Source organism: Amblyomma mixtum, chromosome 3, assembly GCF_055824585.1.
Source record: "Amblyomma mixtum isolate Tamu chromosome 3, ASM5582458v1, whole genome shotgun sequence".
Classification (NCBI taxonomy): domain Eukaryota; kingdom Metazoa; phylum Arthropoda; class Arachnida; order Ixodida; family Ixodidae; genus Amblyomma; species Amblyomma mixtum.
In genome coordinates, this window is record NC_143014.1 from 31,372,730 (window position 1) to 31,386,801 (window position 14,072).

The 14,072-nt window shown below is 52.0% G+C and overlaps 3 protein-coding genes across 10 annotated transcripts in view; 2 read left to right on the plus strand and 1 right to left on the minus strand.

The window, feature by feature from the left end:
- Positions 1 to 10,023, plus strand: part of LOC149349563 (sushi, von Willebrand factor type A, EGF and pentraxin domain-containing protein 1-like) — a 108,546-nt gene extending 98,523 nt beyond the window's left edge. For all 6 annotated transcript variants that reach the window (XM_089578540.1, XM_089578537.1, XM_089578539.1 and 3 more), the window contains 2 exons: positions 4,739 to 4,897; positions 8,715 to 10,023. In XM_089578540.1, coding sequence (XP_089434666.1) covers positions 4,739 to 4,897; positions 8,715 to 8,740 — 185 coding nt within the window. In that variant the 3' untranslated portion in view covers positions 8,741 to 10,023. The remainder of the gene's footprint in view (positions 1 to 4,738; positions 4,898 to 8,714) is intronic.
- LOC149349564 (uncharacterized) overlaps positions 8,519 to 14,072 on the minus strand; it is a 31,265-nt gene continuing 25,711 nt past the window's right edge. For all 3 annotated transcript variants that reach the window (XM_089578547.1, XM_089578546.1, XM_089578545.1), the window contains 2 exons: positions 10,882 to 11,596; positions 8,519 to 9,526 (listed from right to left, as the gene is read on the minus strand). In XM_089578547.1, coding sequence (XP_089434673.1) covers positions 8,787 to 9,440 — 654 coding nt within the window. In that variant the 5' untranslated portion in view covers positions 9,441 to 9,526; positions 10,882 to 11,596 and the 3' untranslated portion in view covers positions 8,519 to 8,786. The remainder of the gene's footprint in view (positions 9,527 to 10,881; positions 11,597 to 14,072) is intronic.
- LOC149349565 (uncharacterized) overlaps positions 10,142 to 14,072 on the plus strand; it is a 51,650-nt gene continuing 47,719 nt past the window's right edge. Inside the window, exon 1 of the mRNA XM_089578557.1 lies at positions 10,142 to 11,549. The gene's annotated coding sequence lies outside the window, so the exon portion shown is untranslated. The remainder of the gene's footprint in view (positions 11,550 to 14,072) is intronic.

Genomic DNA, 14,072 nt, shown 5'->3' on the forward strand with positions numbered 1-14,072 from the left:
GCGGTTTTAATCTGTGATTGCGTCACTATTTTAAATGCTAACCAAAACTACTTTGCGTGCTTTACCTAGAAGCTTCATAGATTCGAATTCTTGAATAACCTCGAATTATAAAAAAAAAATTGACCTTCCCTTTAAGCGGACGAAGCGCCAAATTAGAAAGTTGGTTTTGCGGATAGGAAAAGCGCAGTAAATGTCTGACTTCTCGGCGGACACTTCATCCTCGCCGTAAGGAAAGGGAGTGAGGTGAGAGTGGAAGAGAAAAGAGGAATGCGCTGGCTTTAACAGCGCCGCAGCGCTGCGCCGAATGTGGAAAGCGGCGGGTGCTTAACATTTTTGCAGAATCGTAGGGGGAGATTTGCGGCCGCACTCTTCACATTTGGTTGTTGCCTTCCGTGCTTGCTTTACTTCGCTTAGCTCATTCAAATAACTTGCATCATGCAACAGAACAAACATGATTGCACTGTGATTCGGAGCGCATTGGCCGTCGTCATGGCCATCTGCGAAGAGAAGCACGCGCACAGGGAGAGCATCATGACAAATGCGATTAATCGACTTCGACCCGCTCTCGTCGGCAAAGCAGCGCGAGTCATGCATGCGCACAGGGCAGTCTGCCAAGACTGGCTCGGAGGAACCGGCGCAGATAGCAGCCTAGATGATTGGCCACGCAACCTTAATCACGCACACCAATCTCAAGCTGGACCCGGCAGTGCTCAATAATTCAGTAGCTGTGATGCACTCAAACGAGTTCGCTCGGTTCTTGTAACGGGGCTTCCCGCATCTGACAAAAAAAGACACGAACACAACGCAGAGAAAGTGCAACCTTTGTTACTTCGTCTGCGAAGGTTGCCACAGGATTCTGATTTGCGTGCATACTGCGCCACTAGGGTGCCTCGATGGCCAGCGGAGGCGGGCGGCATCCAGGCACCCCGCTGCGCCACGGACGAGCAGCGCAAATTTACGCTTATCTCGTCCAATATTGCCAGGACCATACTCACTTTAATGTTAAAGCATTCTGTTAATTATTTTGTCTCTGGTTGAAACACAAATTCATACCTTGCTTCTTTTTTGCTTTTTACTTCGCCATATCTGGTCCTTACTCTGCTGCTGCCGCCCATCTTAAGCTTGTGCTCCGCTAACATCACACATGATGCTGAAATAAACGTATTTATATTTTTATTGCGAAAGCAATACTACTCGCACTTTCAAGCCTTCGGCTGACCCGGCCGCAGTTACGTTTGACCTTTAGCGGAGTGAATGTGGGCGACCAACTCGCTCCTTCAGATAGCCCGGCTGCAGTTACGCCGCGCCGCGCACCTGTGGCGCTACTACCGCTGCGACGTCATACCAGCTGTAGATTATGTTTTCTTTCTCTCAGTGGCAACATCAAAAACAAAGTATAAAAAAATTACCGAACACGATTTGTGTCGTCGCGCAGCGGCGGCCGGTAGCCACGCTTGACCTGTAGACTTGGCGCACTGCGTTCCTTCAGTAGGAGGCGCTGCGCTTTTGCTTTCGCAACCTACCAGGCTTAACCAAAGCTAAGCTTCCCGCCAATTTTTTTTTCTGCTCTTCGCCTCTGAACTTTTCCAACTGTTGCTGTCAGGTTAGATTGAGGAGCAATTACCGTATAACCATTGTCGCATGCATTTACCAGGTGTTTCAAGGAAGCCCGCCTCTGATTTTTTATTAAAATCGGTTTTTTGAGCTTAAGAGAGGCTTTTCGCGGTGTAGTAATAGCACTGTTGGCGGAAGTCAGAAAACAAGCGACTCATGTTAGTAATAAAGCGATTAACTGAATTCTAATAGCTAAATTTTAACTCTAACAGATAGGCGCCAGACTGCAATTAGTTTTGTAGCCGGCGATTAGTAATAGCCATATCAGTTTGTAGAATTTCGAAAACTCGATTACCTTCGCCGCTGTAGCCCAACAAACTGAAGCCTTTTTCCCGCCATTACAAAACCGCGCGCCTGCGGAGAGCGCGAAACGACGTCCATCAAATGGCGTCACTCCGTATGGCGCATGTGCCACGTGACATTCTCTGCCCCGTCCGAGCTGGAGCAGCGAAGTGGCGATGAGCCAATAGCACCGCTTCCCTGAACACACCCGGTGTACATCTCAACGCTACGCACCCATCGGTGGTGACGCACTTTGCCACATGCCAGGTGATACGGGGGTTACACGGAACAGCCAGCTGGAACCTGCCACAGTAGGCAGGTGGAAAAGTGCAGAGAGAGAGAAATCCCCTCCGCTTGTGGAAGAGAGGAGGGTGAGGCCGGAAGGTGTCCGCTGTGGAGGGAGGAGGTTCTTACGCGGGAGGGTGGCAAAGTGGAGAGGGTGATTTACCTCTCCACTTGAATGGCACGCGTAGTCGTGTGCATGGCAGCTGACAACGAGGTTTTAGAGCGAAAGGTCTACATCTCCTGTACAAAGCTGAAGGTCATGTGGCTATGAAATTTGACCTTCAAACCAGGAGGAGCGGAGGCATGGTTCTGACGTCATGCCATGTGACTCTCTACAGTTGCACGCGTTGAGCCGACGGCGCTCGCTCGCCTCTCAGCTATCGAATCACGTGACTCGCTGCGCCTCGCCACATCTGCGTATGCGGACTCCACGGCACTCTCGCAAGTGCCGGAAATCGCGTGACGCGCCGTTCGCTATTTAAAAGTGTGTGGCGTGTGCTTACCTTCACACAGAGCCATGGATGAGCAACGTGCCGGAACTAGTGCTCCGACGGTGTATCGTCGCCGTCAAGCGGAATCTCATCACATTTACTATACGGGAAGGTGTCAGATTGGACAACCATGCTTAATACAGCTTTCGCTCGTCTTACTAGGTTCAGTCGGGTTGAACCACAGCTCTTTTTGTGTGTGCGTGCGTATGTGTGTGTGCGTGTGTGCGCGCGCGCGCTATCGCATAGTCTCAGTTAACGGTAATTAGGTGTCCTCGAAGTTTTTTAATGGCTAATGACGTCTGAACGCACGTTATTCTGAAGAATCTCGCGAATCTCCATTCCTTGCGACGCACATCTTAAATGCAGCTGTTACTGGTATAGTCTCACCTAAAACGGCAGTCACACTACCGTGTCGTACGCGCACCACTCTCGGCAGCGTTTGCGGTTTCACTATGCCTCCTTAACATCCGTGTAAAAAGTGTGATATGCTCATAAATACGGAAGGTTGGATGCATTCGCCCTTAAGACTGACCTTAGTAATGCGACTTCGTGCGTGTTATTTATTCCACGGTTGCCTCAATTAAGAAATGTGTTTTCGCTTTCTTATTTCCTTTAACGAAGACAACTGCGAGCTGAGAGCTACTTTTGCTGTGCTCATAGCAAAAACCCTATCATTCTAGAACATTGCGAGAGCGAAACTCTGCTCAGGTCTCATTCTTTTCTTCCACAAAAGGGAAAGCAAAGAGAATGAGCCATCCATGTTAAAGTATGTGGAGCAAATCAGCCGGAGTTATCACGATTGCAGGGCGTGTGACATCTGTCATTATGAACAAAATTTTATGGCGTTTTTTTCAACGCATTTTGTTGGCTATGCTTACTTATACAGGACCACTATTTTCGTCGCACCAGGTTACAATAGGGCTCACTCTTCGTTCTTTTCTCTATGAAATTAGAAAGTGGAGCGGAAACTGAAAAGGAGACTGCTGTGGCAATGGCGCTGAGGGTGAAACTGAAGACTGTGCGCGAAAAGAAAATTTTAGAGACACCAGCCTTTGCAAACGCGCTTGAAGAACGACTGTGCGAGCAGATATGAGGTTGTGGCACAGTTTGCAATCACGTCGTGGATGCGCGAAATGCGAACGGCATCAGACAGAAGTGAGAACGCGGGAGTAAGCAAGACGGCGATTGATGCAGACTAAATACTGACGCATTTGCTCTTCGCTTGCCCCTTGTTATGATCATTTCTGAAGTGAAAATTGACCCACTCGTTCTTCTCATTATTCCAACTTGCGTCGATCACAGTGTCGTCTTGCTACGTTTTCTACCTTTTTCGTACGCATGTTCTCTACCATTTCTTGCGCTAATGAGCCCTTAACCATGTCACTTCCCTCTGTCGCCGCCGCGGTGGCTCAGCGGTTATGGTGCTCGGCTGCTGACCCAAAAGAAGCGGGTTCGATCTCGGCCGCGGCGGCTAGAATTTCTTTGGAGGATAAATTCTAGAGGCCCGTGTACTGTGCGATGTCAGTGCACGTTAAAGAACTCCAGGTGGTCGAAATTTCCGGAGCCCTCCACTACGGCGTCTCTCCTAGCCTTAGTCGCTTTGGGACGTTAAATCCCATAAACCAAACCATAAACCACTTCCCTCTGTGACTCAATCGGGGCCATGGGGGCGACACCATTTTGATCGCAGCCGTGGCGAGATGTGCTCACAAGCTTCAAACACTCGAGGCTAGTGCGTCAACAATAGACTATAGGTCCGACTATTCGTTCCAACCCTGTGCGAAGGCTCCGCGAATCGTCTGCGCTCACAGAGCGGAAGCAGCAGCGCCATCTTGGCCTACGAAGGGTGTAAGCACTGAATGCGCTGGGCGTATGCTATTTGCCTGCACGCTCCACTTACTTTTCGCCAGCGGTCAAAGTTCAGGGAGAAGGCGCGTGATACGACACGCCAGCGGAGCCCGCAAGCGCGACAGTGACGAGGCGGCGATTGGTTAGAAAACCTCTCCGCAGCGCGCAAAGGCTGCCCAACCACAGGCTTCCTTCTCAATTGCCTCGTTCGCTCGCAGAGTTTGCGGGACCGGACGTGCCTCCTCCGGCCAGGGACGCACCTGCGCGGCGGCCGCACCATCGACGCGGCCCTTGCGACCCGAACCCGTGCCGGCACCAGGGCATCTGCTACCTGCAGAGCGGCGGCTACGCTTGCCTTTGCCAGCAACGCTACCGAGGTCTGCGCTTCTTCGCTGCACGCAGTGTTGACGCCGACACAAGTGCACAGCATTCTGGTTTTTTCTAACGTGTGCTATCCAGCCACAAGGTCCTTGCCGCGGTAAACGCCTTGAATTGACGCCAAAACCGCGTGCGAGCGATCTGGTAACGGCCCTGCTTGTGGCTGTGCGTTACGTTACAGGGCAACTGAATAAGTTTTAAAATTCGATGAGCTTAATTAAAGGGGTCAAATGTGTGAAACTTGCAGGTGAAAAATGCCAAGCCCGTTTCTGCTAGCATTTCAGTTGGTGCTGTAATCGCCTAATGAAGCCGCGTGGACGGTCAGTCTTCTCCGTAGTGCACAGAGCCAGGCAGCGTCCGCAATGATGACGTCACGTACGGCGATGCTACGTTTCCAGCGAATAAACTTTTGCTTGAAGAAATAAAACCAACACCACGCAATGTGAAGCCCTCGAAGCGTTGTTAGGCGGCATTGGCCGACGCACAGCAGAATGTGGGCGAAGGTAGTGGAAATCTAAACTTTCAGCAACAACGACATTGTCACAAGTTTATCCGCACTTCTCTAGCGCAGTGAGGAGAAGCCTGAACATCGTCGCGGTTTTATTCGGCGATTACATCACCATTTTAAATGCCAGCACAAAAATACTTGACACGCTTTACCTAGAAGCTTCATTTATTCGAATCCTCATTTCTCGTCGAATTCTAAAAAAAAAAAAAAAACATTTCAGAATATGTACGATTCAGCTCTCGACCAGAGTGGACGAGTATTTCAGGTACTTCACTCTCACCCACACCTTAAGTAACGTCGGCACGTGTACGTGAAACATGCACATTTCATACATGACTGTATGCGTGTTTCATGCATGCCAGCCGAACGGCTTGGCGTTGAGCAGTAAGCTGAAACTGGTGGAAAATGCTGCTTGTGTGGTTGGAAATTTTTGGCACAGCGTATGTACAACGGTGCACTTCTACTGGCGGACGTAGAAGTGCACCGTAGAACGTAGAAGTACAGCCAGCACTCTCTCTTCCTGCTGTCCGGGTGGTGCAATTGTTACTCGCTACTCCAGTGCAAAAGATTCAGGTGCACTTCTGAAATGCCGACGCTTTGCAGGCACTCGGAGACGCTAAACAGGAAACGTAAAAGACATCCAAGTGAAACGCATGAATTTCCTGCGGTGTTACTACGTGTCGAACTTACGGTCGGCCCCTTCTTTCCTTATGCAAGAAGTGGGGGAAAAGTAAGTTCTCACGCAGGCAGAAGCCCTTCCGAAATCTATACTCCAATAGCAGCATTCCTGTTGTTAAGCCCCAGCTATGTTCTGCACCAACGCAGTGCGCGCGCGTGCTTAAATGTGTGTACTTGTGTTTAAATGACGGATGGAATTTTACGTTCCAAAGCAACACTGTGGGCTATGAGGTGCTCCGGGCTAACTTAACCACCTACACCGAAATTTCAGTCTACTTGCGTTTTAGCACTTCGGCTCCATCCAAAACGCGACCACCGCGGCTCGGCAGCCGAACGTCATGGCCGACAACGCAGTGGGTGAGCGTGACAGCTATGACATTTGTGACAGCTGTGAGGCAGACAACTTTTCTCCACTCGCGTGGTTCCCGTACTGCGGTTGCCCGACACGTGGTCGGTGCCTATCATATTTCAATGGGAGTGAAATGCGAAAACTCTAGCGCACTCGTCGCACGCTAGTGGACTTGGAGCGGTGGAAACTAAACCGGAGCACTCCGCAATACGCCCAACCTCCACTGCCTCGGTGCAGCTGTGGCATGCAGAGTTTGGTTTGTGCCGAATTAGGTCCCTCTCTTTATTTGCGTAATGGATGCGGTTGTTAAATCAATCTCGTCACTTATATATAACTTGGACAGAAATCCACAGATCGGAGAGCTTTTGGTTAGCTTCGCGCACATTTTAATGTTTAATGCGCATTTTGTGTAGTGTTATGACAAAGAAAAAGTGCGAAAAAAACGATAGAGAAGAAAATCCGCCACGACGAGAGCAACTTTTCCTCGTTAATGTTACTGGAACAAGCTGATAGTGTAAAGTTAAAAGCGACCGAAACGCCTTACAAACAACACTCCCGTCTGGCTTCAGCGTGCGCTGAAGGTGCGCATAATTTGAACCACGAAGCGACGTAGTCTGTCGCAGAAATCAATAAAGAAGCTTTGTGCTAGCAAACGCACGGTGAACTGCGAGGAATGCTCAGGCGTCTGCGCTTTCGTTACCTTTGTGACCCTGATCTGGGTTTGCGCTCCGCCTTAAGAGTGCGTTTGGGAAAATAAAACGAAGCCCTGCCGAGAATAGATGAGCACCAGGGGCCGAATCACGTAACGATCGAATCAAGAAGCTGTCACAAATGGATCCATTAGCCCCGCTCCTATTGGTCTGCATGTCCGTTAGTGCGTGCCGACCAATAGGAGCGGGGCTTTGTGGCAGTTTTGTCGCTGTCTGTAAATTGTGATCGCTCCGTAATTCAGGCCCAGAAAAGTGAACTGAACGGCCACTTGGGGATTTCATCAGGCCTGCGCTCTCCGCGCACGGACCTGGGAAGGTCGAGAGTTGGTTCCGTCCGTGTCATGCTCATCGTTGCTCGACGGGAGGTGACACGGCTGGACAACTTGGAAGACGTCCAGTCCTTCCGCTGTTAAATTCCTACAAAACAATGATCAGACCTGCATTTGTGATACGGAGCCATTTAACCCTTTGCCGAAAACTATCTCGAGACCTTTTGGCGCACGCCGCCACGCAATGCTTGCAATCACGCAAAAAAAAAAAAATCGTTTTCAGACTAAAGACAAAGGGTGATTACTAGTCGCAAGGGGATAAACGAAAAATAAAAACTCATAAAATCAGTTACGTCGCATCGTTCATGAAACACTCCGCAGAAAACTTAGAAATAGCGTTAAAAACATTTCTGAACTAAATCATAAATTCTGAAACAGTTGAACATACCTAAGGTCTGCTAGGGCATTCCTAGTCCTTGCCCAAATGCAAGACGTAGAATGGTGAACCGAACGCAGCGTAGTAGCTTGCAGCAACCGGCTGCGACTTGCTGGTCGCAGCCGATGGCCGCACGCTGACGAAACGAGTGTCGCGAAGCGTGCGCTCACTTTCCGTGAGGTAATTACGTACAGCCTTTGTCAAAAGTTTGGAGCCCAGGGGGTTTCCTTTTAAGCCACACTGTGTCGTTCTTAATGGATCTCTAGCGCTCCAAATTTCCTGGACATAAGATTTCTGGTACTGCCTCCTGCAATAGGTAGGACTTCCATGAATGCTCCTGGAGTCCCAATATAAAGCTTAGAAGTGAACCCCCTGGGCTCTAAACTTTTGACAAAGACTGTACATGCGTGAACGAGGCCAGGTTAATGTAGAAGGTAAACTGCACAATCCTGGCGTTAGCTGAACCGTCGAACAAAAGACTAGAAGCTGTTGGATTCGTGTCGTGATCTGATAAAGCAGCGAGGGCTTTCTCAATTATGCGTCTGCAGGCTGTTCTCAACGCTAAGGTTCATTCAAAGCGCAGCGGCTTCTGTGGGCCCTTAGCAGAGCACTCAAGGCCCGCTGTCCGCATAGAAAGCCCTTGCGCTTAAGAAATGCCGTGGACATAGTAAACGAGAAGAGAACTCTTGATATTTCTTTCCACAACATCAACAACAACATCAACAAAGATAAAACGTGATCTATGAGAGCGACGCTTAGCACGAGTCAGGGTGAGGTGTGCGGATCATTGTCCCATGAAGAGAAAGAGAGAGAGAGCTTCAGGTATACATGATCGGAGCGCGCAGTTCAGTCTGCCGCTCACGCAGGTCGCCACTGTGAGCAGCCAGCGTAGCGTCCGGGCCTGGTGGATCGTCGACGGCAGCTCCGGGCGGGGACCTCTAACCGATGTCGTCGTTCAGGGTGGACATGCTGTCGGTCTTGTAGGGGGGCGGCGGCTCGCCGCACAGGTGGGCGTAGGACGGCGGTCGGTCTGACGAAGAGGTGGCGTCGTCGTCTTCCTCCGAGGTGGTCGGCGGCTCGGCCTGCGTCGACGCCTCGGACGACGAGGTGTTTACCGCCACCGGGTCGACGCGCCGCTCCAGCGCGTGGTTGGCCGTCGACACGGGCGACAGGCGGTGCGTGTCGAACATCCTGGGCGGCTGCTGCGGGAACTGCGCGTAGTCCTCGAAGATGGTGAGCATGTCCCCCGCGTTGTCCGGGTAGAAGACTGGCTGCGTGGGCGGCACGACGCACACCAGTGTGCCGGCCGGCAGCAGGCGCACGTCCTGCGGCTCGACGAGCTGCGTGCCCGAGCGCAGCGTCACCACGCCCAGGATCTCGGAGAAGCGCGAACAGGCCACGCGCCGCTTGAGTGCGCGGCCCAGCAGCTTGAGCGCAATGCTGGCCAGGATGGTGGTGAAGAGCGTCATGCCGCTGATGCAGAGGATGTCGCCGATGGCGTAGCTCCGGAACCAGCGCCTCAGCACGACGCCAGTGACGCCCGCCGCCAGGCTGACCACGGCGCAGGCCAAGAGCCAGCGCGGCAGCTGCATGACCGCATGCCTGGCGGCCCGGCACGACGACGACCCGTCGCCCGCCAGCACGTTGATCTCCCGGGGCCCGCCCGCCGCCGCCGCCGCTGCGAGTCGCCAGCGTCGCGTCTCATCATCATCGCCTCCCCGCGCGCCCCCATATACCGATTCCTTCTCCCTCCCTCCGCGCCTTGGCCCGGATCCCGAATCTCCCGCGGCGCATCCCTCCTCCGGTAAACAAAGCGTGCTGCCCTTCCCGGACGCTGGCCAATGGAAGACCGCCGCCCCTCCACTCCGGCAGTCAGCTGACGCCCGCCGCTTGCGAGGGCGAAAAGGCTCACTTCTGGGAGGCGCAATTTGAAAGGGCCTTCGATCCATTCCGCACCTGTCGGCGCAGCGACGCTCTCCGTGAACGCCGACACAAGCGAGCTGTGCTAGCTTCAAAACACTGATCTTAATATCAAAAGGAATGGTTTCGATACCGAACATGTTGACTGTTTGCTCTGTTTCGAAGCCAAGCTTGAAAAATGACCACGCAATGTTTCGTGATTCATGCTTTTGTTTTTTTTTCTGACTAACAAGAATAAAAAGAATCTCCCACTTGCCTTTTTGCGTGAGTTTTTAGAGCACGTAATGCTTCGGTTCAAATAGTTTGTTGCACTTAGTCGCCTCGCAGAAATAAATAGCCAGACTTAAGTACATTACCTGACACTTCAGGCCCGTTTATCCCACAACACGCCAAGACGCTACAAGACGTCGTCCGGCGCTGGTAAGACCGACGCAAACTAAGGTTGTGCAAATGTTGCACAGGCTAAGTGTGACGTATACAAAGGCCCGCATGCAACCGTGGCAAAGCTGATTAATCAGACGTGAATAGAGGTCCGCTGCCTTTGCTCCTATTCTTCGCAGCAACCACTTGATGTCGGCAACTGTGAAGCGAGGCGTGCGCTAGTGCCTTGCGCAAGCGACGACTAAAACAGCTCGCTTCTATAAATAGAGGCGCTCGCATAATTCTTTACCTGATATGCCACTGTGGCAGGGCGGTGAACTCCTCGTCAGAGATGTCAATTTCACATCGAGGCAGGACGCCCGGAATGGGCCGTTATAGCTACATTCGCATATGCCTTATTTAAGACAGAACTGTCATTAATCGCGTACAAGTGCGATCCTGTGCGAACTCTCGGGAAACGCGGCGCTCCCCTCCCTTCTGGAATAACGAAATCCAGCTGGTGCCTGCGTATGGCGGCTACATTCTCGGGGATCTAAGAGCGAAGAATTCCGCATTCAACTTCCATATTTGCGTAAGTGGTCCACCCGAGAGGCGTTTTCAACAGCCGACTCTGGCCTTCGCATGGGCCCTACGCTCTGCCATTGTCACTCGCTTCGCAAACCAAAGCAGCGCCGACCCGTGCCGCTGTTCCAGTCCGGCTGCGCGATAATCGCTAAAAGGTCGGGGACTCACCTCATCGTGGCCATGGCATCGCAGCCATGGCATCCGCTGGCACCACTGCGAAGACTGCAGGGCCGACTGGTCCGAGGAGGCAGCAGGGCATGTTCAGCCGGCCGGCCAGCGTACTCGCGGACCGGCCAGCGAGCGAGGCGTGTTGGCGAAGCAGCGCGTACACACGGTCGTACCAGTTGGCTTCGCTGCCGCCAAGCCCGTCTGGAGGGGCCTGAGGCCCGAGCCGCGGAGGAGTGGCGCCCAGTCGATCGAGTCGCGGACCGACAGCCGCAGTCATGCGCGCAGCCAAGCGCGTCGCGGAAAACACCGACCCACGGCTGCGCACACGGGCCACCAGCTGACCCACGGCCGCTGTTCTACATAGCGCTGCCGGTGGATGAGCCGGTGTCAGGGGCGGGTTTCGTTTCACGGCCAAAGTTGCGCGACCGCCGCGGTGGCTTGCGTCCCCCGCGAAGGGTGGCGGCTAGTCCCCAAAGGGACGTGAACGGGATATCCGCCCTCAACGGACTGGCTGCGCCCTCCCGCGAGCACTCCGCCAGCTTGACGCAATCGATCTGCCGCGTGGCGCTGGCGTTGACGGGTGCAGCGCGGTGCGCGAGCCATGGCCGCCGCTGCGGAGCAGGCGGTGGGCAGCGGCGCTTCATCCCGGACTGCGAGGCGTCCCCATGGTAAGGTCCGCGGACGCGATGCTTCTTGGCTCATGGATGCGGGAACCCTGCACTTTGGCGAAGCACGACGCGCAGCGCCACGCGGCGCTGTTAATTAGCTGGACCCTGAGGCAGCGCACAATCTCGACGAGCATGATTAGCACAGGCTGGCCAAATGCAAGCTGCGCATCGGAAGCACAATGCTAGCGACGCGGAAGGAAAGGTACTGGAAAGAACTGCACCTAACCCGTGCTGCAACTTTGAATATGCAGTGCGACGTTTCCGTCCGTTCGATACACTGTGCGCGACGTCGAGTATTTTTGTTTGTTTGTTTGTTTGTTTGTTTGTTTGTTTGTTTGTTTACTTGTTCGCTGTGTTTCTTGAGCTGCGCGCATCAGAAAAGGCAGGCGAAGCAAGCTCTGGTCCACTTTCGGCAATTCAGCGTACCGCTTGCTGCTCGCGACAGGAATGAAGCCGACGTCAGCATATGCCTTCGGTGCAGCGCGATTAGCAATGTTGAGCCGGAAGGAGTTCGACTCTGTCAAGCTGTGCTAACATCTCTCCTGCTCATCTGAAGCTCGTATCAGAATACGGCTGTAGCGCAAGCAGCACTCGATGTTGCGCGAGACGTTGGTCAAAAGCACACGCCATCTCCTAGTTCTTTGAGGGAACTTCCCAGTTCAAGCTGACCACTTGATCCCAACCGACCGATAGCGCCTCATACACCGGTGTTACCGCGCGAGATGGCGTGACATGTATCATTCAGCAGAAGAACCGAAAACTGAGCGAGTTGGTGCACAACTGATGAACTAAAAAACAACGCCGCGACGACGGACAAGGAAGAAGAAAGACAAGTGTTCCTTCCTTCCTTTCCATCGTCGCGGCGCTGTTTTTTAGTGCTTCAAGTATCGCGCAGCACGCGCACGCAATCCAAGTAGGCGTTTTAGAAGCTCTTCACTCATCAGACTTCACGTGGCTTACAAGGATGGCAGTCTGCAGTACTGTAGGAAGCGCTTCTGTTTCTTCAAGCCGAACCGCAAAGGTTTTCTTTTTTTTCTCTCTCTCCAATGTACACATGCCGATGCTTATGCGGTTCGAATGCTTCTAGCTCCGGTTTGCTGATTGAAGCTTTGCCATAGCCTCAAGGCGGATTAGAATTCCCCCCAGCGCAGCGCGACAGAATATATATATATATATATATATATATATATATATATATATATATATATATATATATATATATATATATATATATATATATATTCTGTTGGGCAGAAAGCGCACACCGGCCACAGCTTTTTCTTTCTTCCGTGCAAATATTTTAAGTACTCCACCCACAATTACACTTTTTGTTTCGGCGGCTTGCCGCATTTCTTTTTTTTTTAATCTTTGGTCGTCATAATTGCCGGCAATTGCGCAAGCAGCGGTAAGAGTAACTATGGCAAAGAGTACTCGGGAGCGTGCTCGAGTAAGACCCTTCACCATGGTGACCGTATACAGCCGTGAGCAAGCGCGCCTTATTTTATTTATTGATACTGCAGGCCAATAAACTGGCCCTAGCAGGAGGGGCAATACAGTAAAAAGTGTGACAATGCAAAACAACAATAAAGACGCCTTGGCACAGGTGTCTATACTTCATCTCACAAGTCGCTTGCAGCACTGTGAAAGGTAGAGCTGTCGTCCAGTCAGAGCCAAGGTAGGCAACAAATAGTCCCTCAGATATTTGAGCAGTGTTGTGACGGTTTTTTAAAGCCGTCGTGACACCATTTTTCAGACTCAAGCTGTTTATTGCATTTTGTTCGCTATGCATCTCGGAACAACTGGGCAAAATATCAGCTCATTTGGTACAGCGAGTAATTTGTAACTTAATTTCTAAAAAGTTCTGAACCGTGTGGCAGTCAGGCTTGTTCGTGCTTGTTCGCGACTAAACGACTGAACTGCGCAATACGCGCAAAGAGTGCAAAAGAGTGGGCTGTTCTAGAGCACTGGACGGGCCGTAATCATTGGCCCGGGCCCGGCCCAGGCACGGTAGCCGCTACCGTTACCCGCCCGAGCCCGGCCCGGTTTCTCTGATACATGTCAGAGCCCGGCCCGAGCCCGAGGAAGCTCTCACCTACCCAGCCCGGCCCGGCCCGACAAGTGGGCAGGCCCGGATCAGGCCTGAAACAACAGAAAAGCTTTAAGCGCGCTGCAGAGGTGCAAATGTTGCCGTTACTCTGAATTTGAGTGAAAAAGAGTGCATCGCTGTTAGGCTACAGGTCTAAAATTCTCTGGCAATACTTTATTTTGAGTTAGTTGGCCGTAATGAAACATAACTGCACAAATGCGAACTGGCGCGAAGACACGAGGGCATACACAGAGACAGGACTGGCGCCAGTCCTGTCTCTGTGTGTTCGTCCTCGTGTCTTCGAGCCAGTTCGCATTTGTGCGAAAATTCTCTAGTTTCTGCTTCTGGTTCAGTTGGTATTTTTTTTTTTTTTTTTTGCCCAGAGGAAAGCACAGTGCATTGAATGCCACACATACGAATTTGCTGGAAATAATCAA